Source organism: Carlito syrichta, unplaced genomic scaffold (assembly GCF_000164805.1).
Source record: "Carlito syrichta isolate Samal-C Ts95f unplaced genomic scaffold, Tarsius_syrichta-2.0.1 Scaffold314047, whole genome shotgun sequence".
Lineage (NCBI taxonomy): Eukaryota > Metazoa > Chordata > Mammalia > Primates > Tarsiidae > Carlito > Carlito syrichta.
The window spans coordinates 451,422-478,319 of NW_007258143.1; the positions used below are offsets into that span (position 1 = coordinate 451,422).

At 37.5% G+C, this 26,898-nt stretch overlaps 1 protein-coding gene across 1 annotated transcript in view; it reads right to left on the reverse strand.

Annotated features, from left to right (window-relative positions):
* Positions 1-417: 417 nt before the first annotated feature.
* Positions 418-26,898, reverse strand: part of LOC103273440 (phosphorylase b kinase regulatory subunit alpha, skeletal muscle isoform) — a 32,870-nt gene continuing 6,389 nt past the window's right edge. Inside the window, exons 4-9 of the mRNA XM_021718958.1 lie at positions 24,015-24,130; positions 23,540-23,578; positions 14,328-14,498; positions 5,734-5,787; positions 2,559-2,759; positions 418-1,061 (exon numbers count right to left, since the gene is read on the reverse strand). Of these exons, the coding sequence (XP_021574633.1) occupies positions 888-1,061; positions 2,559-2,759; positions 5,734-5,787; positions 14,328-14,498; positions 23,540-23,578; positions 24,015-24,130 (755 nt within the window). The 3' untranslated portion in view covers positions 418-887. The remainder of the gene's footprint in view (positions 1,062-2,558; positions 2,760-5,733; positions 5,788-14,327; positions 14,499-23,539; positions 23,579-24,014; positions 24,131-26,898) is intronic.

Consider the following 26,898-nt stretch of genomic DNA (forward strand, 5'->3'; position numbering starts at 1 on the left):
CACAGGGTTTTCTTCAGGGAACGAACCCACCTCTGATTCCTCTCTGTTCCCTATGTGTAAGACATTGCTCGGGCATCTTCTCGTCTTTCCTTTCTTCTTTGTAATTGGGCTTTTGGCTCCATTTCGCTGGGTTACTCTGCGTTTTCTGATGCAAATACATCTCTGAGTATCAACAGTCTTCATAAAATGTGATTTTCAGTATTAATATGGAAATCCTTAAATATACATTCAGTGCTTGCATTTTTTGATATTTCGCCAAAGTGAGGGTAGGCATTATGTGTGCAGATACAGAGAGGACAACAGTAGAGATAACGATTCTACACAGAAACAATTTCATCACTCAGTGGGAGGCATTCTGTGAGTAAAGAAGGAAACCATTATCTTGTACTCCCTTTTCCCAAGAAAAGGCACTTAGAATAGATATTTCCATTTTATAGCAGAATAAAATCTAACAATTTAGGGTTTACTCATTTGAAATAATGTCACAAAGCACCTACCACTCATGTATACAATAAAATCAGACATAAGAAAAACCAAACTTTAGGAATAAGTTATTATTAACACCCGCTTCTCAAACAGGAGTTAGAAAACTGTGTTGGTAACAGATTTAGAGAATAAAAATACATGCAAACTTTTATGAATCATGAAAAAATTAAACAATTATGACAGGCCTGGTTGAGCATATGCATACTGGAGGTGAGCCTCCAGATAAGGGTTCACTTCTTCTAAAGCAGTTAGTTTATTGAAAAAGTTCTTTCTTCTTGGGGAGGATGGGATAGGAAGGACCAGAGGTGGGAGTGATCAGGCGATACATTTCAGTTCCATGCACAATCAACCAAGGCAGGGACCAGCTGTCAAAAGTCTCCCAGAAGCCAGGACCCAAAGTCTCATTGCATGGCACAGATGCTGTGGGGCAGGAACTCCTGCACGTAGGTGGCAGCTGCCTTGGAGAGATAGGTCATGGTGCCAAACCTGCCACTTGGTGCACTGTCATATAGAAGAGTACAGATGCCAGATGCGGGATCCTTTGCCAACATGATATCATCTGCACCAAGAGTTTTCTGTTTGGTTTTTAAGGGTGGGAGAACACAGGGAAAAGAACTGATTAGTATAATTCAGAGCCACCTTCCCCACACCAGTTAGTTGGGCCCTAGGCTTTTTAGCCAGGAAGAGATCAGGGTTATGCACAAAAGGGTTAATATGACTTTCTACACAAGCATTTTAAACTGGATCTCCAAATCATACTAATTATTTTAAGATCATTAATTGTTTAGAATCTTTCCCATTGCAATAAAATCTTGAAATTTAAATATAATATTTAATTAAATGAGTCATACTTGTTAAGAGACAAATGTTAACACTTAAAAATCACCCTAGTAGAAATTTGGTTTGACTCCTAGCACTACTGATTTCAGCTTGTATTATTTTGTCTTGCATTTGATCATTGTTTCTTTCTAAGCCAACTTAATTCAAATAAACCATAAGTTTTCTGAGACTAGAGTTTTATGCCTAAAAGGGAACACATTTTCTGATACATGGACTGACAACAATCCATCCTAGAAAACCCTGGATGCTTTTTTTTGCATCCCCTTACAGTGGCTAATAGAATGTAACATCTATTATATGCTTTGGAAATTTTCCTATTGACAACAGTGGATATCCATCACCTTATGCACTCCTACTCTTAATATAGGCAACATCTGGAACATTTGCAATAAATAGTTGGTATTTTTGAATGTGGCTAATTTCCTGGAAGATTTATTAAGAAAATAAGAAAATGTAGAAATAAAAATTTCCCTTAACATTTCCTATAGGCAAGTAGCAAAAGCAAAGGAAAATCACAGCCAAATCTTCTCCTTTCCTTAACAGTCCAATAGTTTATTAAGTCCTTTGTACTACAAAAAGCAATACTATGCAGTCATAAAGAAGAATGAAATCATGTCCTTTGCAGCAGCATGGATGCAGCTGGAACCATCATTATAGGTGAACTATCACAGAAACAAAAATCTGAATGCCATGTGTTCTTACTCATAAGTGGGCATTAACATTGGGCACACTGGCACAAAAGTGGGAACAACAGATGCTGGACACTGCCAAAGGAGGGGGGGGATAAGGGACACATGGCCACCCACTGGGTACCATGTCCACTACTGAAGGGGACAGGACTCATTAGAAGCCCAACCCTTGCCTTCACACAGTTTACTTACGTAGCAAATCCTTACATGTACTCTTAAAAAAAAACCTACAAAAAGCATTGTGGTTAGGAATTTGAAATATGATGCTAATGCTATGCTTCAGGGCTTTTCAGGGAAAAGCATAAAACCTCCAGGCAACTTTACCACCTAACACAAACCACAAAACACATGGTAAAAGACAGAGGTCATCCTGTAGCCTATGCTTTGCTGCTCTGGACTTTTGTAGTGCTCAGAGTCACTACAAAGAAAAGAGCTATGAGAAAGAGTCCACAAAGAAGTGACCCTGGCTTCTTGAAGAGCTCTGAATGCAATTAGGTTGGAGTAGAAACACTTCTCCTTTGAGAAAACAACAGGTTTACCTACCTGTTCTTGAAGGAACAAGTCATTGGCAATATGCACTATTTTTTCCACAGCAATGATGCTGCCAATGCTATGAATTTCAATATCTGCCAGCATGGTGAGGACAAGGATGGCTTCAACCAGAAGCTGGCGGTACTCTGGTTGAGGTACACGATTCAGGACAGACTCCACGTGAACAGAGAATTTAATCTCTCCTGGAGTCATCTGTAATAGAAAAAAAAGAGAATCACTTCCTAGTAGCCTATCATCCAGGAGATGTCAATCACCTGCTCTGAAAAGCAAGAAAAACACCGTAGACACGAGTACTGATTCAGCCCCCTTTAAAAGTAATTGAGAGAGTAAAACAGTTCAATCTTTTTGGAAGGCAATCTGGGAATGCATAACAAGAGTCATAAAAGTGTCAATGCCCTCTAATCCTTAATCCTATTTCTGAGAGTACTCCTAAGGGAGCAATACTAAAGAGGAAAAAAGTTATATATATATGAGTGTTTATAGCAATATTAGTCACAAGCATAAAAACTAGGAGTAACTTAAACACAAGAAAGACATATCATGGCACAGCAATTTCATTGGGTTTTACAGGACCATTTAAAAGAATAAACCTGATAACTGTGAATAAAGAAAAAAATTAAGTGAAACTTAAAATTGTATGTGCAAAATGATTAGAATTATGTAAGATATTCGTATATTATTAGGTTACAAGAGGTATCAAGAAATGCAAAGTTATTCTAGGATGAAGGGGATTGAAGAATAAGTTTTGGTAAACTTGTATTGAGTATATATTTTAGAGGGGCAATGTAGATTTGGAATCTAAAGACTTGGGTTCAAGTCTTGTCTTTGTCAGTGACTAGTTGTACAACCTTGGATAATTAATTCCTCTAAATATGTTTTCTTTTTCTTTCTTTTTTTTTTTTTTTGAGAAGTCTCACTCTGTCACCCAGGCTGGAGTGTAGTGGCACACTCACGGCCACCCCAGCATCCATCTACTAGGCTCCAGCGATCCTTCCAAGTAGCTGGAACTACAGGCATGTGCTACCACACCTGGCTAATTTTTGATTTACTGTAGAGATGACGCCTTGCCAAGTTGCTCAGGCTGATCTTGAATCCACGGGCTCAGGCAATCCACTCACCTCGGCCTCCCAAAGTGCTGAAATTACAGGCTGAGCCACCGAGCCTGGCTGAAATATGTTTTCTTATATGTAAATTGGAAATGGCAATCTCTTCTTTACCTATCTCACATAATGTGTTGGAGACCAAATTAAATAATGTAAAATAATGACTAAAAACTCTTAAAAGGTACTATTCAGGTAAGTATTATTGTAATTATATGAACATTTCAATCTTGCTTAAAGGCAAAGAAACAACAAATAGGAAACATGGTGGTCTTTATTAGAGAAAGGGCCTATAGGCAGAGTGAAATCCTGAAACATAGCACTAGCTTTCTGTACCTGTCCCCCCAGTCACTATCTGTAACAACCCTGGTGTTTTCAAGAATTTTCTACTGTTCAATCTTATGATGTCTGACAATTAAGTTTTTAAACTCATCCTAGGAAAAGTGTTACATACCTCATGGCTGAATATCACTATGGTCACCTTCAAAGTGCCCCCCTTGGGAAGTGATGCACTGATACCAGTGCCTAGTTCACCCATCAAAGCAATTTTGGAACTCTTTTTCGGGAATGGCCATCAGAGCTGTCTTTGTATTGCCCTTGATGTCCTGAATGCCATCAAAATGTCTTCCTTTCAATATTTACTTTATCTTCAGGTAAAGACAAAAGTCATTGGGGGCCAGATCAGGTGAGTAGGGAGGGTGTTCCAATATAGTTGTTTGTTTACTGGCTAAAAACTCCTGCACAGACAGTGCTGTGTGAGTTGGTGCATTGTCGTGATGTAAGAGCTCCTTTGGGAACATTTTTGCACATGTCTTTCTCATGCCAAGATTTTCAGTTAAGATTTTCCTGTCTCTCTATTGATGTTTATTTAGCAATTCTTTTTACAGTCAGCTGACAATTTTGATGTACAATTCAATAAATTTTTGCAGTGTTTTTATCAGTTCTGCTCTTACTGGTCATCCTGTCCGCTCTTCATTGGTGATGCTTTCTCCTCTTCAGAAAAAACATTTACTCCATGTGCATACTGCCATTTTCTTCATGGAATTGTCCACATGAACCTGGACTAACGTGTCCCTGATTTCACTTTCACTCTTGCCAAGTTTAATAAGAAATTTAATGTCTGTTCATTGCTCTAATTCAAGCTCAGATAGTCTTGTGACGGCACACAAAATCATGCAACAATAATGAATACCACCCAGCAAGACACTGCCACACATTGACATGAGCACAGCTGTGAGACACTGAAATACCAAGGTTATACACCCTTACTGAGTTTTTTGTACAGTGCTGTCAACATAAGCACATGGTGGCAAGTTTGTTAACTTAATTGTCAGACCTTGTACTTCTTGTACAACAGCTCCTTTGTTGATTCTGTATAAAAGCTAGTTCATCATTTCTGTGTAATTTGGACAAGATGAAAAATATAAAAGCATCTGATAATCTGATTTAGGTTTATGGTAGTGTTTTCCAACCACAGTTATATATCAGAATTATGGTAGTACTAAAGGTGTCTGTAGTGATATTCAGCAATGAGGTATGTAGCACTTTTTCTAGGATGAGTTCACAAACTTAATTGTCAGATCCTTGTACAGAGTAAAAAAAATACAGATGCTCATGTCCCTTTCCTGGAGATTCTAATCCAACTAGGGTGGAGATGGGAGCCCAGGTTACTCCAATATATAGTTACAGTTAATGACCACTGGCATATGCTCTAATGGTCTACAAACATCCTACCAGAGAAAGGTAGGAATGAGAAGCACAGAAAGACAAGAGAAGTCATTCATTCTTAGATTTTGGTCTGTCTTGCCCTTTCCAACTCTTACAACACTCACATAAAACAGCTAACTTAACCAACCATTAAAAAGATCTGTCCTTATATAATCAATATAACACATATTATTCTCTAATGTTTCCATTCAATTAAAAAAATATCTCCTTTCTTCAAATACATTTCATGTTCAGTTGAATTACAAAAGCACAGGTCTATTACTTTAAAAAGTGATCACTGAAACACTTTAGCCAGGCAAGTTATTAGTCATATAAATGAGCAAGAAACAGAATCTTACCTCTCTGGTGGTTGAAGAAGGAAGAACAAAACCTTCCACAGAAAGTCCATGGCACTACAAAACATAAAATGTTGTCACCCAAGGGTAGGCTAACAACTGAGGGACACTTTGTATTTCTAAGTATGGTTCATGGGGGTATATGCTGAATAATCACAGGCCAGCAAGAGGCCCTGCAGCCTAAGTGCCCTGGCCAGGGGGTCATGGTTCCTAAATGCCAAGATGCAGGGTTGAACTACAGGGGACTCAAGGTCCATTCTCTACTTAAGGAAGTGGAATGGGTAGGTAAGATCTACCTTCTGGGATTGACTAATTCCAAACATTCAGAGACTACCTGGGAGGATATCATGCTAGGTCTCAGTGCCATCATAAATAGGCCTACAGAAAGATTTTTAGATTGTAGAAAAAAACATGATACATGCATTTATTGGACATGTAACAACCATTACTACATTTTCTAGGTAAGTATCCCATCTCCCTATAAGTACTCTTACCCTGCTCTACTTTCTCCTTAGTACTCATCATCTTTTAACTTTCTATATGCTCTACTTAATTACTATGGTTATTATTTATTTGGGTTTTTCCCTAATAGAATATAAGTTCCATGAGAACAGAGATCATTGTTTTGTGCTTTGCTGTATGAACACATAGAACATTGCCTGTTGCATAGTAGATGCTCCATAAATATTATATAAATGAACATTTTATCTTCCCCCTCACTATCAACTCTATTATTAAAATGCTGTGTGTCACTTCTGGCAAGATGGTGATGGGGCAACCCGGTCTGTGAAAACCTCTGCAAAGGAGAACTGCAGTGGGTCTCTGACTCTCGCCCCGGGGGCTACGGACCCCAACATCGCAGCCTGCTCTTCATACGAAGCTCGGCCGTTGCCACCGCTGGGGCATCGCAGCGGTCTGGACAGCCACTGCAGATGCAGACGCCGCAGCCGCCACAGCCACTGCCACCATCGCCAGTAGCACATCACACCACCTGGGCCGGAGGCGATCCACATCTTCAGTCCTTGAAGCTCCTTCAGGGAAGATCTGCTGGGATCGCTGCCACCTCTCCTGCCCACCGAAAGTCTCCTGCCGTCTGCCCTGAGGCAGGCAGCCATCTTGCCATCTTCAGCCTCTGCCGTCCCTGTCCGGCCCCACCCCCTCTGGGGCGAGCAGTTGAGATAGCACCACCTGCTGGCGATTCAAGGTAACAACACCGAAACGGGAGAAACAAGCTTGATAAAGACATAGGCCAGAGTGGTGAAGGAGGGTGACCTGAACTGTCCTTCACAGCAGACCAGGGCAACTGACCCTAACTGCAAACTAATTTACCAGCTTGAAAAGAAAACTAGAAATCAGACCTGAAAGGACATTGGACTTAAACGAAATGTCTCAGAGTGTGCTTCATTGATTCTGTTAGTTTAATGACTTAATTCTATTCCTACTGTATTGTTCCCTTTTTTCTTTTTTCCTTTTCCTTTTCTTCTCTTTTCTTCTCTCTGTAAACCATATCTTTGTATAGAGGAACAGCATACTAACAAGGTGGTTGGTTAGCTTGTATGTTAGCATCACTATATGTTTTATTTTTTTTTTTTGTATGAGAGTTGGTTCGTCTGTAGCTGTGGTCTATTGTTTTTATCTGTTTCAGTATAGGCCTCTCTCACCATTTGTTGGCACACTCGTTTGTTTCCCCCCTTACTCCTCTATCTCTTTACCCCCCTCTTCAACCCACTGTCTGCTCCATTCTCTCCCCTTTGCTAACCACATTTTATTTCAGGGAGTAAACCTACAGCCCCACTGCACAGACAGATTCCAAGGCAGTAGGAAGTAGGTTCCAGATTATTCACACACCTGTCAGCGAATACCAGGACCTGCAGATAGATTTTGAATCACAGTTCCCCCCTTAAGTAAATCTCAAAACTGCAAAGAGGACCACCCCCAACCTACAGTGGAACTCCAGAATTGAACAAAGTAGGAGGGCATACATAAAGAAATAGGAGATTGAACAAACAGAAGTAAAACCAATCCCTTTACCCCTGAATAACAGAATTAAAGAAGATGGTGACGTGGAGGGAAGGAAAAAGTAGGGAGGGGGAAAAACCGCACAAATGAAGAAAAACCAAAAGAAGAATATAGGTCTCACACAGACCCCTGGGAGATCAGACACTGAGAAAACAGATTCTGGAACACAAACAATGAAGAGCCCCCAGAATGACTGCTTTCATGCGACAAACCCATACATCAAGACATTAATGGAGAGAATTAAAAAATTGAGGAGAGACAAGAGGAAAATAGGAAGGAGCTGATGTCAGAAATGACAGCAGTAAAAAACACTGTGATGGAAATGAATAACAGACTAATAAGCATGGAAAGCAGAATCAGCCAAGCAGAAGAAAGAATCTCAGAGCTCGAAGACCAAAACACAGAACTAACCCAAACTGCCAAAAGCATAGAAAAGAAGTTCAAAAACACAGAACAAAACCTGCAAGAGATGAATGATCACTTCAAGACACCAAACCTAAGAGTAATTGGGCTTCCTGAGGCAGAGAAACAGAAGCCACACTGGAAAAAACATTTCATGAAATCATTCAAGAAAACTTCCCTCATCTCATCAAGGATGAAAAAATTCAAACACAAGAGATTCAGAGAACCCCTGTAAAACAACAAATGAGAAGACCAACTCTCAGACACATAATAATTCGCCTAAACAAAGTAACTATAAAAGAAAAAATCCTAAAGGCAGCAAGAGAAAAAGGCCAGACTACCTACCAGGGAAAACCAATTAGAATAGCAGCAGATTTATCCACAGAAACCCTTCAGGCTAGGAGAGCCTGGAGCCCTATATTCAAAGTTCTAAAAGAGAAACAATTTCAACCAAGAATAACCTACCCAGCCAAACTAAGCTTCATTAGTGAGGGAGAACTGAAATCTTTTCGAGATATCCAATCCCTAAGAACCTACGCTGCCACCAGACCACCTCTACAAGAAACACTTAACAAAGTACTGAACACAGAAGAAAAAGAAAAAAGAACAACATTTTTCACAAGAGTACAGGCAAAAGATTAAAAACACACATGAACCAACTCCAAAACCCAAAAAAAGACAACAAACAAACAGGAACCACTCTGTGAGAACCTTATGACAGGGATCAACTCTTGCATTTCAATTATTAGCCTAAATGTGAATGGATTAAATGCACCACTGAAAAGACACAGAATGGCAAAATGGATAAAATATCATCAGGCAACAATCTATTACCTTCACGAGACTCACCTCACTAGAAAGGACACCCACAGACTCAAAGTAAGAGGATGGGAAACATACTTTCAGGCGAATGGAATACAAAAGAAAGGAGGAGTAGCTATCTTAATTTCAGACAAAATACCCTTCAAGCTATTAAAAATAAAAAAAGATACAGAAGGCCACTACATAATGATAAAAGGCTCAATCCATCAACAAGAAATATCTATCCTAAACATATATGTACCCAACATAGGTGTGCCAACTTTCATAAAGCAACTTCTAGGAAAACTAAAGAAATATATTGACTCTAACACCATCATAACTGGGGACTTTAATACCCCACTCACAACCCTAGACAGATCATCAGGACAAAAAAAATCAGCAAGGAGATCCGGAACCTCAATGTGACTTTGGACCAAATGGACTTAATTGATACCTACAGAACACTCCATCCAAAGACCACAGAATACACATTCTACTCATCACCACATGGAACATATTCTAAGATTGACCACATACTCTGCCATAAATCAAGCATAAGCAAATTTAAAAGGACTGAAATTCTACCATGCACCTTCTCGGACCACAGTGGAATAAAAATAAACATTGACACCAACAAAGTCCCCCCCAAACCCACAAAGACATGGACACTAAACAGCATGATGCTAAACAACTCCTGGGTCAATGATGAAATCAAAACAGAGATCAAAAGATACCTGGAAACAAATGACAATGAAGAAACATCTTACCAAAATCTCTGGGATGTCTTAAAAGCTGTAATAAGAGGGGAATTTATATCCCTACAAACACACATGAGGAAAATGGAAGGAACAGAAATTCACAACCTAACAAGCCACCTAAAGAAGCTGGAAAAGCAAGACCACAAAAACCCTAATTTCAGCAGAAGAATCCAGATCACTAAAATAAAAGATCAAATCCAGGACATAGAAGACAAAAAGATAGCACAAAAAATCAATGAAACAAAAAACTGGTTCTTTGAAAGGATAAACAAGATCGATGGTCCCCTAGCTAGACTGACCAAGAAAAAACGAGAAAAAAACCAAATAAGCACAATCAGAAACACAAAAGATGAAGTCACATCTGATCCTGAAGAAATACAAAAGATCATTAAAGACTACTATGTACACTTGTATGGAAACAAACTTGAAAACCAGAAGGAAATGGAAGACTTTCTGACATCACACAACCTACCTAGGTTGGAACAAGAAGAAATTGAGACCCTAAATAAACCAATAACAATCAAGGAAATCGACCACGTAATAAGTAAACTTCCTACAAAAAAAAGCCCTGGTCCAGATGGCTTTCCAGCAGAATTCTACAAGACATTTAAGGAGGAGCTGATACCAATCCTACTGAAGGTATTCCAGGCGATTGAAAAAGATGGAACTCTCCCCAAATCATTTTACAAAGCCAACATCACATTGATACCCAAGCCAGGTAAAGATCCAACAAAGAAAGAGAACTACATGCCAATATCTTTGATGAACATAGATGCTAAAATTCTCAACAAGATCCTAGCAAACCGGATTCAGCAATACATCTCAAAAATCATCCACCATGGCCAAGTAGGCTTCATTTCTGGGATGCAAGGCTGGTTCAACATTCGTAAAATCATAAATGCAATTAAATTCAACAACAGATGTCATAACAAAAACCACATGATCATATCATTAGATGCAGAAAAAGCTTTTGATAAAGTCCAGCACCCCTTCTTGATAAAAACCCTTGAACATCTAGGCATATGGGGAACATACCTCAAAATAGTAAAAGCCATCTACAAGAAACCCACAGCCAGCATACTCCTAAATGGACAAAAATTGGAATCAATGTCCCTGAAAAATGGAACTAGACAAGGATGCCCACTCTCACTCCTCCTGTTCAACATAGTATTGGAAGTCCTGGGTAGAGCAATCAGAGAAGAGAAGGCAATCAGGGGTATCCAAATAGGAAAAGAGGAAGTCAAGTTCTCTCTCTTTGCAGATGATATGATTGTGTACCTCGAAAACCCAAGATAATCTGTCAAAAGCCTCCTTACATTGATAAAGGCCTTTGGCAAAGTCTCAGGATACAAAATAAATGTACAAAGGACAATCACATTTCTCTACACCAATAATAAACACACAGAAACCCAAATAAAAAACACAATTCCATTTACAATAGCCACAAAAAAAAAAAGAAATACCTTGGCATCTTCCTAACCAGAGACGTGAAAGACCTTTACAATGAAAATTACAAAACACTGCTCAAAGAAATCAAAGATGACACAAACAAGTGGAAAAATATCCCATGCTCATGGATTGGATGAATCAACATTGTGAAGTTGTCCATCTTACCTAAGGCAATCTACAAATTCAATGCAATACCCATCAAATTACCAGCAACATTCTTCTCAGACCTGGAAAACACAACACAGAAATTCATATGGAAACACAAATGACCAAGAATAGCCAGAACAATCCTCAGCAAAAAAAACAAAGCAGTGGTATCACAATACCAGACTTCAAACTTTACTATAAAGCTACAATCATCAAAACAGCTTGGTATTGGTACAGGAACAGGTATATAGATCAATGGAATAGAATTGAGATTCCAGAAGCAAAACCTCAATTTCTCAACCAACTCATCTTCGACAAAGCCTCCACCACCTACCACTGGGGAGAGGAGAACCTATTCAGTAAACGGTGCTGGGAAAACTGGCTGACCACATGCAGAAGATTGAAACAGGACCCCTATCTATCCCCATGCACACAGGTTAACTCCAAATGGATCAGAGACCTAAATGTAAAACCTCAAATCATAAGAACCTTAGAAAAGGAAGGAAATACCCTCATGGAAATCGGAACTGGCATCCAAAACAAAACCCGAAACCCACAGGTCATAAGAGAGAAGATAGACAAGTGGGACCTTATTAAACTGACAAGCTTCTGCAAAGTCAAAGAAACCATCAAGAGAGCAGGGAGACAGCCTACAGACTGGGAAAAAGTATTTACCAACTCCAGGTCTGACAAAGGCTTAACATCCTGGATCTACAAGGAACTCAAACGTGCTGAAAAGAAAAAAACAAACAACCCCATTATAAAATGGGCAAAAGATATGAACAGACACTTCACAAAAGAAGACATCCAAGCAGCCAACAAACACATGAAGAAATGCTCAACCTCACTAATCATCAGGGAGATGTAAATCAAAACCACACTGAGATACCACCTAACTCCAGTCAGAATGGTAATTATCAACAACTCAAAAAATAACAGCTGCTGGAGAGGGTGTGGTGAAAAGGGAACACTTCTATACTGTTGGTGGGAGTGTAAACTAGTGCAACCTCTGTGGAAAGCAGTGTGACAATTCCTAAAAGCTCTAAAAATCGACCTTCCATATGACCCCACAGTCCCCCTACTGGGAATATATCCTGAAGACCTCAAATCACTCTATAAAAAAGATACCTGCACACGTATGTTTATTGCAGCATTGTTCACAATAGCAAGAACCTGGAAACAACCATGCTGCCCATCAAAAGAGGACTGGATTAAAAAAATGTGGTACATATACATGATGGAATACTACGCGGCCATAGAAAAGAACAAAATCATGAATTTTGCAGCAACCTGGATGGAACTAGAGTCTATAATACTGAGTGACCTCTCACAGAAACAAAGATCCAAGTATCACATGTTCTCACTCATATAATGGACCTTGAACATCCAATATAATACTATAAGAAAATGACTGACGGTACTGGGAAACTAGGGGGGGAGGGGGATGGGATTAACAGTCGCAAATATCTGTCTGGGGATGGGGAAACACCTCTTATCAACAGGTTGCCTGAATGAAATGTAATTGTACACCTAACCCTTAAGTGTACCCCACAAAATCATAATAAAAATATTGATTAAAAAATAAAATAAAATAAAATGCTGTGTGAATTAATGACTTGGTATTTTAGATTTTAAATAGATCAAAACATTATATATTAAACAACCACTGATAAAGATTCTAACCTAACAGGTTTACTGACTCTACTCGATACTTTTATCCCATATTCCATATGCCAAAAAAACCTTTGTACAGAGAATTCCCAGCCTTCAAACACAGGTGCAAAAGGAGTCTGTTCATACTCTGAAGGGAACTGAATGAAAAAACAGAGGGCATGTGTTTTGCCTCTTACATTAGGATTCCATGTCCAAGTTTTGATTCTGCCACAAAATACCCTGTCGTCCCAGTCAGATTTAAATGTTCCTTCTTTGTATTCCCATAGCCATGCGGTTTTGAATCTTTTTTATAACACATTTTGCCTTACATCATAGCTGCTTTTTAAGGTGATTAATATAGATTAAATTTCTTGATAACAAGGAACAGATACTTTGTATCTGGGGTAGAACAGCACTTAATACATGTCTGTTTAATTGAATTGCCATAAACCATGCATAACTGGAGAGATAAAATATATGTTTGTCATTATTGTACTATAGAATCTAGCTGGAGGGAAAGCAAGTTCTCAGCATTCTTCAAAAGGAAGATTACCAGAGCTGATAGTCTGAGGAATCAATTTTCACCTTTCTGAAAGATCACCTGATTCCATCCCTGGAAGAATAACAGCATGCAGAGGGGGAAAACATAATTAATGGGGTTGAAGTCTTGGATGAAGTATTCTTCAGGTCCTTATCAAGGGTAATGGAGCAAAAAGTTGCACCTAAGAGACTATGAATGAGACTTACGAATGAACACAAGTCTTCTTGGCCCTCTAAAACTGTCACCATCATAATGGTGTGATGCGCCCTTAAATGTTTTTGACCGAATAGGTCTTTGAAAGAAAAACAAATATTGGTCACATCAAGAATCTTTGAACTATTAGCATCATCATGACTGCATTTATTTTGTAGTTTTCATCCAACAGAAAATAGATAAGACCTCTTACACAAACTCTGCAGATGTTTTACTCTAGTGATATTTGGTGAACTGCACATTGCTATAAATAACATTTCCAGTCCTCAAAAGCTACACAGAAAATGAGCGCCTTAGTACCAGGTTCATTTGATTAGCAGCAAATGTACCACAATGTCCTATGTTGTCCAACTATGGTCAAAAGCAGAAAAGTGATGATTTAAAATATCTAATTTAGAAACAAAATCACAACAACAATGATGGAGATAAAGTAAATTATCAATAATGCCATAAAAACAAATCAGCTCCTTCAATTTCATGTTTTCTTGGTTTTGTCCATCTGGGTATGAGACTTTTATATAATTATAGTGATGTTAATGCCATATTTCAGCCAAGGAGACTCAGGATTTTAAGGGGGAAAAAATAAAGGGACATCAACAATATATTATGCCTACCTTCTGCAAAACTTTCCATACTTTTTGATAAAATCCAACTGGGACTCTATTCAGTGCTCCATCCAACCTTCTTCGACGTTGCCATTGACCTTGACGACTATCTTTAGATGACTGTTGATCATACACACTAGGCAAGGACCCACTACTTGGAGTCATAGAGGCTCCAGGTGACTTGGGAGAAGAGGAGAGGAAAGAACATAAATCAAATGTTATCTCTGATCCTATGATCAAGTATTATAGCATAGTGAACAATAAACACGCTTTGCAGAATTATAAACCACATATTAAGCGAGATAGCCAAGATAAAGAGGTTACAGTGAAACTAGTAGACTTATATGTAGCTAGCAGTGCTGTAAAGTGGTACAATATTTTTAAAAAGCAATCTGGTGATACATAAGAAGAGCCATACAAATATTGATGACATGGGACATTTTCAGCTGTCTCTACTTAGTTATTGCTGTTAAATTTCTAGCTTGTCTATAGCTTAGTTTGTTGTTCTCATGGACTATAACACAAGCCACAATACTCTTAACATAATTGAAATCATACAAAATATGTTCTCTAACCACAATGGAATTAAGTTGGAAATCAGTAACAGAAGGAAACTTACAAATATGTGGTACTAAACAACACACTCCTAAATCACCAATGCATTAGAAAAATCACAAGGAAAGATAGAAAATATTCTGAGATGAATGAATATTAAAACACAGCATACCAAAACTTATGAGATTCAGCTACAACAGTGCTTAAAGAGAAATTTATGTTATTCATGCCTGTATTAAAAAGAATAAAGATCTCAAATCAACAACCAAACCTTTCATCATAAGACAATGAAAAAAAGAAGAGAAATCTAAATTGAAAACCAGAAGGAAGGAAATAATAAAAATTAGAGTGGAAAGAGATAAACTAAAGAATAGAAACACAACAGAAATAATCAATGAAACCAAAATTTCTTTCAATGAAAATATCAACAAAGTAAACAAATTTTTAGCTAGATAGACCATGAAAAAAAAAAGAGCCAAAAAAGAGACATCAATTCTGACCTTACAGAAATAAAAAGGATCATAAAGACCTAATGTCAGCAGTCATATGCTAACAAGTTACATAACCTAGAAAAAATGGACACGTTCCTTGGACACATTCTTAGAAAGACACTAACTATCCAAACTGACTCAGAAATAAAAAATCGGAATAGACCTATAACAAATAAAAAGATCAAATTAGTAAGTACAAAGTTTCCCACAAAATACAGGTGTGGTGGTACCTGCCTGTAATTCCAGTTACTTGGGAGGCTGAGGGTGGGAGGATTGTTTGAGTGCAGATGTTTAAGACCAGCTCCTAAGTGATATAGTGAGACCCCTGTCTCAAATAAAGCAAAAACGAAACAAAACAAAACAAAAACTTCCCACAAAGTAGTAAAGCTCATGCACAGATACTTCACTGGCTAATTCTACAAAATATTTAAAGAAGAATTAACACTAGTTCTTCACAATCTCTACCCAAAAAGAGAAGAGAAAGGAATACTTCCGAACGCATTCTATGAGGCCAGTATTACCCTGATATCAAGACCAAAGATATCACAAAGAAAACTACAGTTTAATATCCTTTCTGAATATAGATCTCCAAATCCTCAACACAATACTAGCAAACCAAAGTGAATGATATACTAAAAGGATTATATAACATGATGAAGTGGAATTTATTCCAGGAATTCAAGATTGTTTTAACATCTGAACACCAATTAATTTAATACATCATATCAATAGAATGAAGCATAAAAAAACACATCATCTTAATAGATGTAGAAAACGCACTTAAAATTCAACACACTTTCATGACAAAAACACTCAACAAACTAGGGACAGGAGGAATCTTCCTCAGTCTAATAAAAGATTAGATTTTTTCCCTACAAAATCCTGGAGTTAACATAATGAGTGGTCAAAGACTGATGCTTTCTCTCCTAAGGTCAGAACAACACACAAATGCCCACTTACATCACTTCCATTCAACCTTATACTGGAGATTTTAGCCAGGGCAGTTAAACAAGAAAAGAAATAAAGAGCATTTGGATTGGAAATGAAAGAAGTAAAACTATCTCTATTTGCAGATGATATGATCTTGTATATAGACAATTGTAAGGAATTCACTATAAACCAATTACAGCTAATAAATGAATTCAGTAAAGTTGCACAATATAAGGGCAATAACAAAAATCAATTGTATTTTACATGAGTAGACATTTGACTAAAGAAGACATATAAATGGCCAACAGGTATTTGAAAAGATGCTCAACATCACTAATCAACATGGGAATGCAAATCAAACTATGATGAGATATCACCTCACACCTGTTAGGATGGTCATTATAAAAAAAAAGATAATAAGTGTTGGTGGAGATGTGAAGAAACTAGAACCCTTGTACAATGTTGGCGGTAATGTAAAATGATGCAGTTCCTCAAAAATTAAAAATAGGCTGGGTGCTGTAGCTCATGTCTGGAATCCTTGCACTTTGGAAGGCTGAGGCAGGAGGATATCTTGAGACCAGGAGTTTGAGACCAGTGTGAGCAGCATAGTGAGATCTCATCTCTTAAAAAAAAAAGAAAAAGTGAAAGAAAAGAAAAAATTAAAATAGAACTACCATATGACCCAGCAGCCCCACTACTGGGTATTTACCTAAAAGAATTGAAATTAGAATCTTGAAGCAATATTTGCATGCTCATGTTCAATGCAGCATTATTCACAATAGCTGAGATAGAAAAACCACCTAAATATCTAGAATAGTTGAATGGTAAAAGATGATGCAGCATATACATACAATGGAATATTATTCAACCTTAAAAAGGAAGAAAATCTTGCAATATATGACAACATGGATGAACCTGTAGAACATTACTCTAAGTGGAATAAGCCCATCATGGAAGGACAGATACTGTATGATTCCAGTTATATGAGGTGTATAAAATAGTCAAACTCATAGAAGCAGAGAGTAGGTGGCTGCTAGGGGCTAGGGAGAGAAGAAAATGGGAATCTCCTGTACAATGGGGAAAATTTCAGCTATGTAAGGTGAATAAGTTCTGGAGATCTACTGTACAACATCATGCTTATAGTTAATGATACTGTATTGTGTACTTAAAAGTTTTTTTAAGGGTAGATCTCATGTTAGATATTCTTACCATAATAAAAAAACAAATCATATTCCTAAACAGTAGCAAATTAACAATTTGAAAATGAAATTAAGAAAAGAATCCCATTTAAAATAGTATAAAAAAGAATAAAATACATAGGAATAAATTTAACAAAAGAAGTGCAAAACATATACTCTGAAAACTATAAAACATGTTGAACAAAATTAAAGACCTAAATGAATGGGAAAAAATATCCCACGTTCATGGATCAGAAGACTTAACATTGTTAAGATGGCGATATTCTCAAAATTAATTTACAGATTGAATGCAATATCTGTCAAAATCCCAGTTGGGTTCTTTGCAGAAATTGACAATCTGATCCTAACATTCATGTTAAAAAAGAAGACTGAAGTTGGAAGACTCACATTTCCTGATTTTAAAATTTACTACAAAGCTACAATAATCAAAACTGTGTCATATTGGTATAAGACAGACATATAGAGCAATGAAATAGAATTGGAAGTGCAGAAATAAATCATTATATTTTGGTCAACTAATTTCCAATAAGGATGCCAAGAGAATTAAATGGGTGAATATATCTTTTCAACAAATAGTGCTAGATATAAGAATATCCACATGCTAAAGAATGAAGTTGGACCCTCTACCTCACACTATACACAAAAATTAAGTTCAAATGGATCATTGTGCAGAAAAGAGTTAATACAGCAGGACAGAACTGCTATTCTTGGAAAGGCTGCTTACAAGTTTGGCCATTGGCTGACATCTGGAAATTTGGATTTGGGGAGAGTTACTACCATTCCCAGAACTGGTAACAGTGGTCTACTCTGCCTAAACTGTTTTTACAAACACTATGGTTTATGTTGAACATGTGCTTTCTTTCTAGGAGTCTGGAATTTGTATATTCCAGACAGAGGCTGTTCATGTGACCAGACTCCAATAAGAATCCTGGGTACTTGGTCTTTAATGAGCTTCCCTGGTTGGCAATATGTCACACATCTTGTCACAACTTGTTGCAGGGGGAATTAAGTGCATCCTGTGTGACTTCTCTGAGAGAGTACTCTGGAAGCTTGTGCCTTTTCCCCCTGGACTTCGTCCAATGAGTCTTGTTCCTTTCCTGATTTTACTCTGTATCCTTTCCCTGTAATAAATCATAGCTGTGAGTATTACTATGTGCTGAGTCCATAAGTCTGTCCAGTAAATCATCAAACTGGTGGTGGTCTTAGGGAGCCCCTCAACATAGTCTTAGGTCCATATGTAATAGCTAAAACTATAAAACTTGTAGAACAAAAGATACAAATAAATCTTTGCAATCTTGGGTTAGTCAAATCTTGGGTTAGTCTTCTTAGATATAACAACAAAACGAGCAAAAAAAGAAAAAACAGATAAATTGGATTTTGTCAAAATTAAAAACTTTTGATCTTCAAAGAACACCATTAAGAGAGTAAAAAGACAATCCATAAAATGGGAGAAATATTTGCAAATTATTTATCAGATATGGGACTGGTGTCCAGAATATATAAAGATTCACAGCAACTCAATAATAAAAAGACAAGAAAACCAACTAACAGTAGGCAAAGGATCTGATCTGACACTTCTCTAAAGAAAATAAACAAATGACCAACAGGCGCATGAAAAGATGCTCAATATAATTAGCCATTAGGGAAATGCAAGTCAAAACCACAATGATATACCACTTCACACCCACTAGGATGACTATAATAAAAAAGCAGACAACAGAGGATTTGACAAAATTGGAACCTTCATACACTGCAAGCAGGAATGTAAAATGATGCACACCTTTGCGAAAGTTTGGCAGTTCTTCAGAATGCTAACATAGTTGCCCTATGATCCAGCACTTCCATTCCTAGATATATACCCAAGAGAAATGAAAACATATGCCCATGCAAAAACTTGTACATGAAGGTTCATTGCAGCCTTATTCATAATAGTCAAAAAGGTGTTCATCTACTGATGAATGGATAAATAAAACATGGTACATCAATATAATAGTATATTATTCAGCAATGAAAAGGAATCAAGCATTGATACATTCTATAACATAATGAACTTTGACAAAATTATACTAAGTAAAAGATAAAACACATTGAGGAAAATGATTATTTGACAGTTTAGATTTGGAAATAAATATAAAATACAAAATACCAGAAATATTTTCTGAGAAAAGAACTTCTCACATTTCAGTTTGGGCCAAATGCCTAAATCACCAACCATTGTTATGTAAAAGCCCCAAAACATTTCTATTGGCAAGTGATGATTACACTGAGCTGTCAAACAGATGCACTTCCATTTCGTTCATCTTCATTGTCCTAGGCTGTTAATAGTAAGGTCAAACCAGAAAGGGTAAGGATTTTATAGTCTACAATTCATACTGTTTTCCAAAACCAAATGTCAATAGTTTGAGTTTTTAAATTCTCTTCTATGCCTCTGCCCTTTATTAATGTGGATATGACATAGTTGGCCAAATTTAATTAATTCATTACAGAATATTTGGCTAAGGCTAACCAAAATATGAATATTGCTTCCAATAGTTTTCCATTTGTTTGGTTGTCATGTGGTCTAAATCTCTTCAGCTTGAGAGATCTGAAATCATAGTTCATTATGTCATTGACTTAAACTAAAGAAATTTAACTGAAGATCAGTGTTCCTAAATTGGAAGCTTCAAGAAGGCAACGATCACATTCATATTGTTCACTATTATGTCTCCAGTGCCTGGCATAAAATTGGTACCCAACTGATATTTACTAAATTAATTCATAATCAGAATAATAACTAACTCAGTGGTTTGCAAATGCATCAGAATCACTTAAAGAGCAATACAGATTGCTGGGCCTCACCCTCGGTCTTTCTGTTTCAGTACCCCTAGGGTGCAAACCAATAATTTGCATTCTGAATAGGTTCTTAGGTATTGCTGATGCCGTCTAGTACAGTGCCTGGTGCATAGTAGGCATGTAATAAATTATATTAACTGAAAGAATAAATGAATAGATACTTAACAAATACTATTAAATTGAGTTTTGTTTTCTGAAATGGAAAAGAGGTGGAATTCCCTTCCCTGATTTATTGGCAAAGGCTTCACCTCCATATGTAAAGTTGCTTTATACTTATTTTATTTCTTGATTCATTGTGTCTTTCTTTTTAACCTACCAGTATATGTCATGATTCATATAACAGCATATTCAAAGTGATTGTGAATGGCATATAATGCAAGATAACAGCAATTACCAGAAAAGACGGTGACATCAGATTTATACCCAGGGGATGACCACCACTGGACTATGAAAAAAATTGAGAACATAAAATTTTAAAAGACATGAGGCAAGGCAATCATTACTTGTGTTTTTAAAAGTTATTAGTATAGTAAAAGTACAGACTATTTCAGCAACTAGCCAGCATGTTATCTTTTTTTTTTAGATTAGAGAATATAGTTTACTTAGAAAGTAAATTAGAAAGAGAGAGAGAGAGAGAGAGAAACAGATGACTCATCTTCCTAAGGTAGGAAAGGGGGCCAAAGCTAGGAAGCATGGCCTGGCCATAGCTCAAAGAGCACATGGCCATACCATAGCTTAGCAAGGCAATGGTGGAGCATGTTATCTTTAAAAGCTGATGAAATAGTCTCATTCTAGAAGTAAGGGATAAATTAACAAAACTACCTTAAAAATGTTTTTTCCAGAATCAGAAAAGAAGACATTGGTGACTGGTAGAGAAAAGAGCTTAGTACAATACAAAATACCATACAGGTAAAAATGAAAATTAATATTTAGAAGTAAGAAAGTAATGAAAATTTAAAGCTCTCAATCTTCTAAGTTATAGTCCTAATCATTTTGGTTCTCTTGAAGACTTATAGGTAATGAAAGTGTAGGAAAAAAACTCATGTAGCCGAGTAGGTCAAGTCTTAATATTATATTAATCTGGTTGGGAACATGCACTTCAGGTGCTAAATATATAATGAACTTGTAGCATCATGTGATTATACACTATTAAGTGTTTAGTCAATTACTCTCAACTAAAACAAGAATAGTTTACTAATATCATTTAATTATTCAGTACTAAAACTAGTTCTTTCACCTTGCAAATAGGAAAATGTTCAGATTATTCAAATTATTTGAGAAAAACTGTAAAGTGAACACTTTTAAAAAATACAAGGTCCTTTCTTATTTTATTTCATTCTTATCCTTGCATAAATATAAATGCCAAAGGATATTTGATAAGTGTACTCAAGTGTACTTCAAATTAATCTTCAAGCATTGGCTCACTGTCCTAAATGGTTTCTGATTCCTTTTTTAAAAAACAAATAACCCAGGCATTGGTGCACCTGTGGTCCTAGCTACTTAGAGTCTGAGGCAAGAGGACAGCTTGAGCCCAGGAGTTTGTGCTTATATATAGCCACTGCACTCCAGCCTGGACAACATAGTGAGATTCTGTCTCTGAAAACCAAAACCACAAAACAAACAAACAAAACACCCATACCATCCCAAATCTCCATTATACCTCTCCTCTTCTGGAGCTGTTTTACTTTTTTTTTTTTTTGAGTTGGAGTCTCACTCTGTCACCCAGACTGGAGTGTAGTGGCCGCACCCGGCCACCACAGCCTTGACCTGCTGGGCTCCAGCGATCCTTCCGCCTCAGCCTTCCAAGTAGCTGGAACTACAGGTGCGCGCTACCACACCCGACTAATTTTTTGATTTATTAACTTGGTGAGGTCTCACCAAGTTGCCCAGGCGGGTCTTGAACCCACAGGCTCAGGCAATCCACTCACCTTAGCCTCCCAAGGTGTGGGATTACAGGCTGAGCCACCGAGCCCGGCTTGGAGCTGTTTTAATATTGCAAGCTATCATAACTCTATTTTGAAAGGAGAAGTAGTTTTAAGCTTTTCATAATATGTGCTTCTAGGAGGGACCAAATCAGTACCTTCTCAACTCAGAGATCTTGAAACCATGTGACTTCTCAGAGTTTTAAAAGAAGCTATGAAAGTGTGTGTCAACGATTTCCTTGTATAATGCAACAACTCATCTATTCTCATCTGCAGGAAACAGTAAGAGGCTACAGTATGGTGTTTAGTGACTCCCACTAACTCCCAGATTGATTTAGATGCTTCTCCTCTATGTGTCCATAACACATTTTGCATACTTTGTTAAAGAAAAAAATATTCAGTGATACTTGTAAAAACACGGCAAGGAAGACTTTATTTAGGACCTTCGTGATAGGCATAGGAACCACTGCAATGGGGTCCTGCAGTAGAGGAGATAGATTGGGCTCAATTCCAGATGCAGCATGGGTAGGTGGGAATTTATAGCCAAAAGGCAGTGGAGGTGGGGAGGGTGGGTTTACTGGATAGAAAATTACCAAGAGGAAATATCAGAAGTAAGGGGATTCTGGCTAAACTGACCTAACAGGATTCTTGCTGAAAACAGGCTAGGGTGATCAGACATCACCTGGGGAATGGTAAAAGATGAGGAACCTGATCAGGTATCAAAGATGAACAGACATAGAGGATGGGGCTTCTGGTTAAACTGAAAACTGAACAGGGCTTAGCAGGGCTCTTTTGCAAAAACTCAATTTTATAAGGAAGTGCACAGATGGGCATAGGACAAGGTTTCAGGAGTTCAACTAAAGTTTGGTCAAGCAAAGATGCTTTATCAACCTCTATCATGGCAATGATTAAAATCTAATTTGGGGACAATACTTACAAGTAATTACAAAAATAAGGCCTTTTCCTAATTTAATGTTTTTTCTAGTGCCTATTCTTAAAAGTAAGAGATCCAAGCCTAGTTTTATAAGGAAAATTATAAAATTACTTGTGGATCCTAATGAGAGAAACTCAGAGTTTCAATATCTTGCTATCAGATGCAAGTTTCATCCTAAAATCAGCAAAGTAGTTTGGTCCAGGAAAAGAAGAACTATCTACAAAATGATTGTTATAAAAACAATTCAAATAATCTGCTCCAGGACTTATCTTATTTGTGAAAAGGCCATGAGCTCATGCATGTTATATAGAGCTAAAGGTGAGTTAAACTATGCTAAATGATCCCTTTTTTGTTTCACCTGACTCTCAGCTGAGATAGACAGTCTATATAATTCCACCTGAAAAAAAATGGTTCAGATTAAACTCAGGATATGAAACAAAATAAATGATCCCAAAAAAGTCTGATTCAAAAGAATATTATTTAAAAAAAATAAAGACGTGGGGTACAATTCAGGGTTAGATATACAAATGTTGATTATACCCTTGTTGATAAGATGTGCCCCTCCCTCCCCTAGCAGTTTTCCTCAACTGCCACACCCCGGCTGGACAGTTTCCCACTACTGCCAATCCCTTTCTTATAGTATTATGATAATTGTTCAAGGTCCGTTTATGAGTGAGAACATATGGTACTCTGTTCTTTGTTTCTGTGATAGATCACTGAGTATGATAGACTCTAAAGCCATCCAAGTTGCTGCAAAGTCCATATGTTTATCCTTCAAAAGAATATTCTTAAACGTGGCAATATCCCAAGTAAGCTCCTACGTAGTATCTTACCTGCTTTATCTCACTTTTTAACTGCATGATCCCAGTTCGTTCTGTTTTGGTTGCTCCAACAGCACCAATCTCATGGATAGAAATAGCAAGACTGACATTTGAATCAGTGGGACGAACTATATAGCATATGAGATTAAAGAGAAAGAGAGAGGATAAGTAGGTTCAATTTTTTTCTTCATCATGTTAAAAAAAAGACTTGCATGTATGTCCTTATTTTCTTTTTCTTTTCTTTTTTTTTTAAACATAATTTTTATTTTAAAATTGTGGGGTACAGTTAAGGGTTAGGTATACAAATATGCATTGTGCAGATACCCTTGTTGATGAGGTGTGCCCCCCGTCCCCAGACAGATATCGACTACCGTTAATCCCACCTCCCTTTCCCTCCCTGCCCCCCCATAGTTAACTGCCACTGCCAATCCTTTTCTTAGAGTATTACGGTAGTTGTTCAAGGTCCACTTATGAGTGAGAACATGTGATACTCAGATGTTTGTTTCTGTGAGAGATCACTCAGTATTATAAACTCCAATTCCATCCAGGTTGCTGTGAAATTCATGATTTTGTTCATTTTTAAGGCTGCGTAATACTCCATTGTGTATATGTACCACATTTTAAAAATCCAGTCCTCTTTTGATGGACAGCACGGTTGGTTCCATGATCTTGCTATTGTGAACAATGCTGCGATAAGCATACATGTGCAGGTATCTTTTTTATAGAGTGATTTGAGTTCTTCAGGGTATATTCCCAGTAGGGGGATTGCAGGGTCGTATGGAAGGTCGATTTTTAGAGCTTTTAGGAATCGCAACACTGATTTCCACAGAGGCTGCACTAGTTTACACTCCCACCAGCAGTGTAGAAGTGTTCTCTTTTCAACACATCCTCTCCAGCATCTGTTATTTTTCGAGTTAGTGATAATTGCCATTCTGACTGGAGTTATGTGGTATCTCAGTGCAGTCTTAATTTGCATCTCCTTGATGATTAGTGAGGTTGAACATTTCTTCATGTGTCTGTTGGCTGCTGGTATGTCTTCTTTTGAGAAGTGTCTGTTTATATCTTTGCCCACTTTGTAATGGGGTTGTTTGTTTTTTCTTTTCAGCACGTTTGAGTTCCTTGTAGATCCAGGATGTTAAGCCTTTGTCAGACCTGGAGTTGGCAAATACTTTTTCCCAGTCTGTGGGCAGTCTCCCTGCTCTCTTGATGGTTTCTTGGTTTTACAGAAGCTTGTCAGTTTAATGAGGTCCCACTTGTCTAATCTCATCTCTTATGGCCTGTGCGTTTTGGGTTTTGTTCAGGAATTGGATGCCAGTTCCAATTTCCAGAAGGGTGAGTCCTGCATTTTCTAAGGTTCTCATGGTTTGAGGTTTTACATTTAGGTCTCTGATCCATTTAGAGTTAATTTTTGTGTATGGGGATAGATAGAGTTCTTGTTTGAATCTTCTGCATGTGGTCAGCTAGTTTTCCCAGCACCATTTACTGAATAGGTTCTCCTCTCCCCAGTGGTAGGTGGTGGAGGCTTTGTTGAAGATGAGTTGGTTGAGAAATTGAGGTTTTGCTTCTGGAAAACCTCAATTTGCCATTGGTCTATATGCCTGTTCTTGTACAGTGTCAGGCTGTTTTGATTCTTGTAGCTTTATAATGAAGTTTAAAGTCTGGGAGTGATACCTCCTGCTTTTTTTTTTTTTTTTTTTTTTGGTAGGTAGTTTTCTAATTATGTACTCGATTTCCTTGATTGTTATTGGTCTATTTAGGGTCTCAATTTCTTCTTGTTTCAACCTAGGCAGGTTGTGTGATGCCAGAAAGTCCTCCATTCCCTTAAGGTTTTCAAGTTTGTTTCCATACAAGTATACAAAGTAGTCTCTAATGATCTTTTGTATTTCTTCAGGGTTAGGCGTGACTTCATCTTTTGTGTTTCTAATTGTGTTCATTTGGGCTTTTTCTCTTTTTTTTCTTGGTCAGTCTAGCTAGGGGACCATTGATCTTGCTTATCCTTTCAAAGAACCAGCTTTTTGTTTCATTGATTTTTTGCATTATCTTTTTGTCTTCTATGTCCTGGATTTGGGCTTTTATTTTGGTGATCTGAATTCTTCTGCTGAAGTTAGGGTTTTGGTGGTCTTGCTCTTCCAGCTTCCTTAGGTGACTTGTTAGGCTGTTAATATGTGATCCTTTCATTTTCTTCATGTGCATTTGTAGAGATATGCATTCCCCTCTTACTACAGCTTTCATGGTATCCCAGAGATTTTGGTAAGATGTTTCTTCATTTTTATTTGTTTCCAGGTATCTTTTAATCTCTGTTTTGATTTCATCATTGACCCAGGAATTGTTTAGCATCATGCTGTTTAGTATCCATGTCTTTGTGGGTTTTGGGGGAACCTTGTTGGTGCTGATGTTTAGTTTTATTCCAGTGTGGTCCAAGAAGGTGAATGGAAAAATTTCAATCTTTTGAAATTTGTTTATGCTTGATTTATGGCCAAGTATGTTTTCAATCTTAGAGTACATTCCATGGAGTGATGGCTAGAATGTATATTCTGTGGTCGTTGAATGAAGTGAATATATTGTCAGACATGGAGTTGGCAAATACTTTTTCCCAGTCTGTGGGCTGTCTCCTGCTCTCTTGATGGTTTCTTTGGCTTTACAGAAACTTGTCAGTAATGAGGTCCCACTTGTCTATCTTATCTCTTATGGCCCGTGCGTTTTGGGTTAAGTCCATTTGGTCAAGAATCATACTGAGGTTCTGGATCTCATTGCTGATTTTTTGTCCTGATAATCTGTCTAGGGTTGTGAGTGGGGTATTGAAGTCCTCAGCTATGATAGTGTTAGAGTCAATATCTTTTTGAGTTTACCTAGAAGCTGCTTTATGAAAGTTGGCGCTCCTATGTTGGGTGCATAT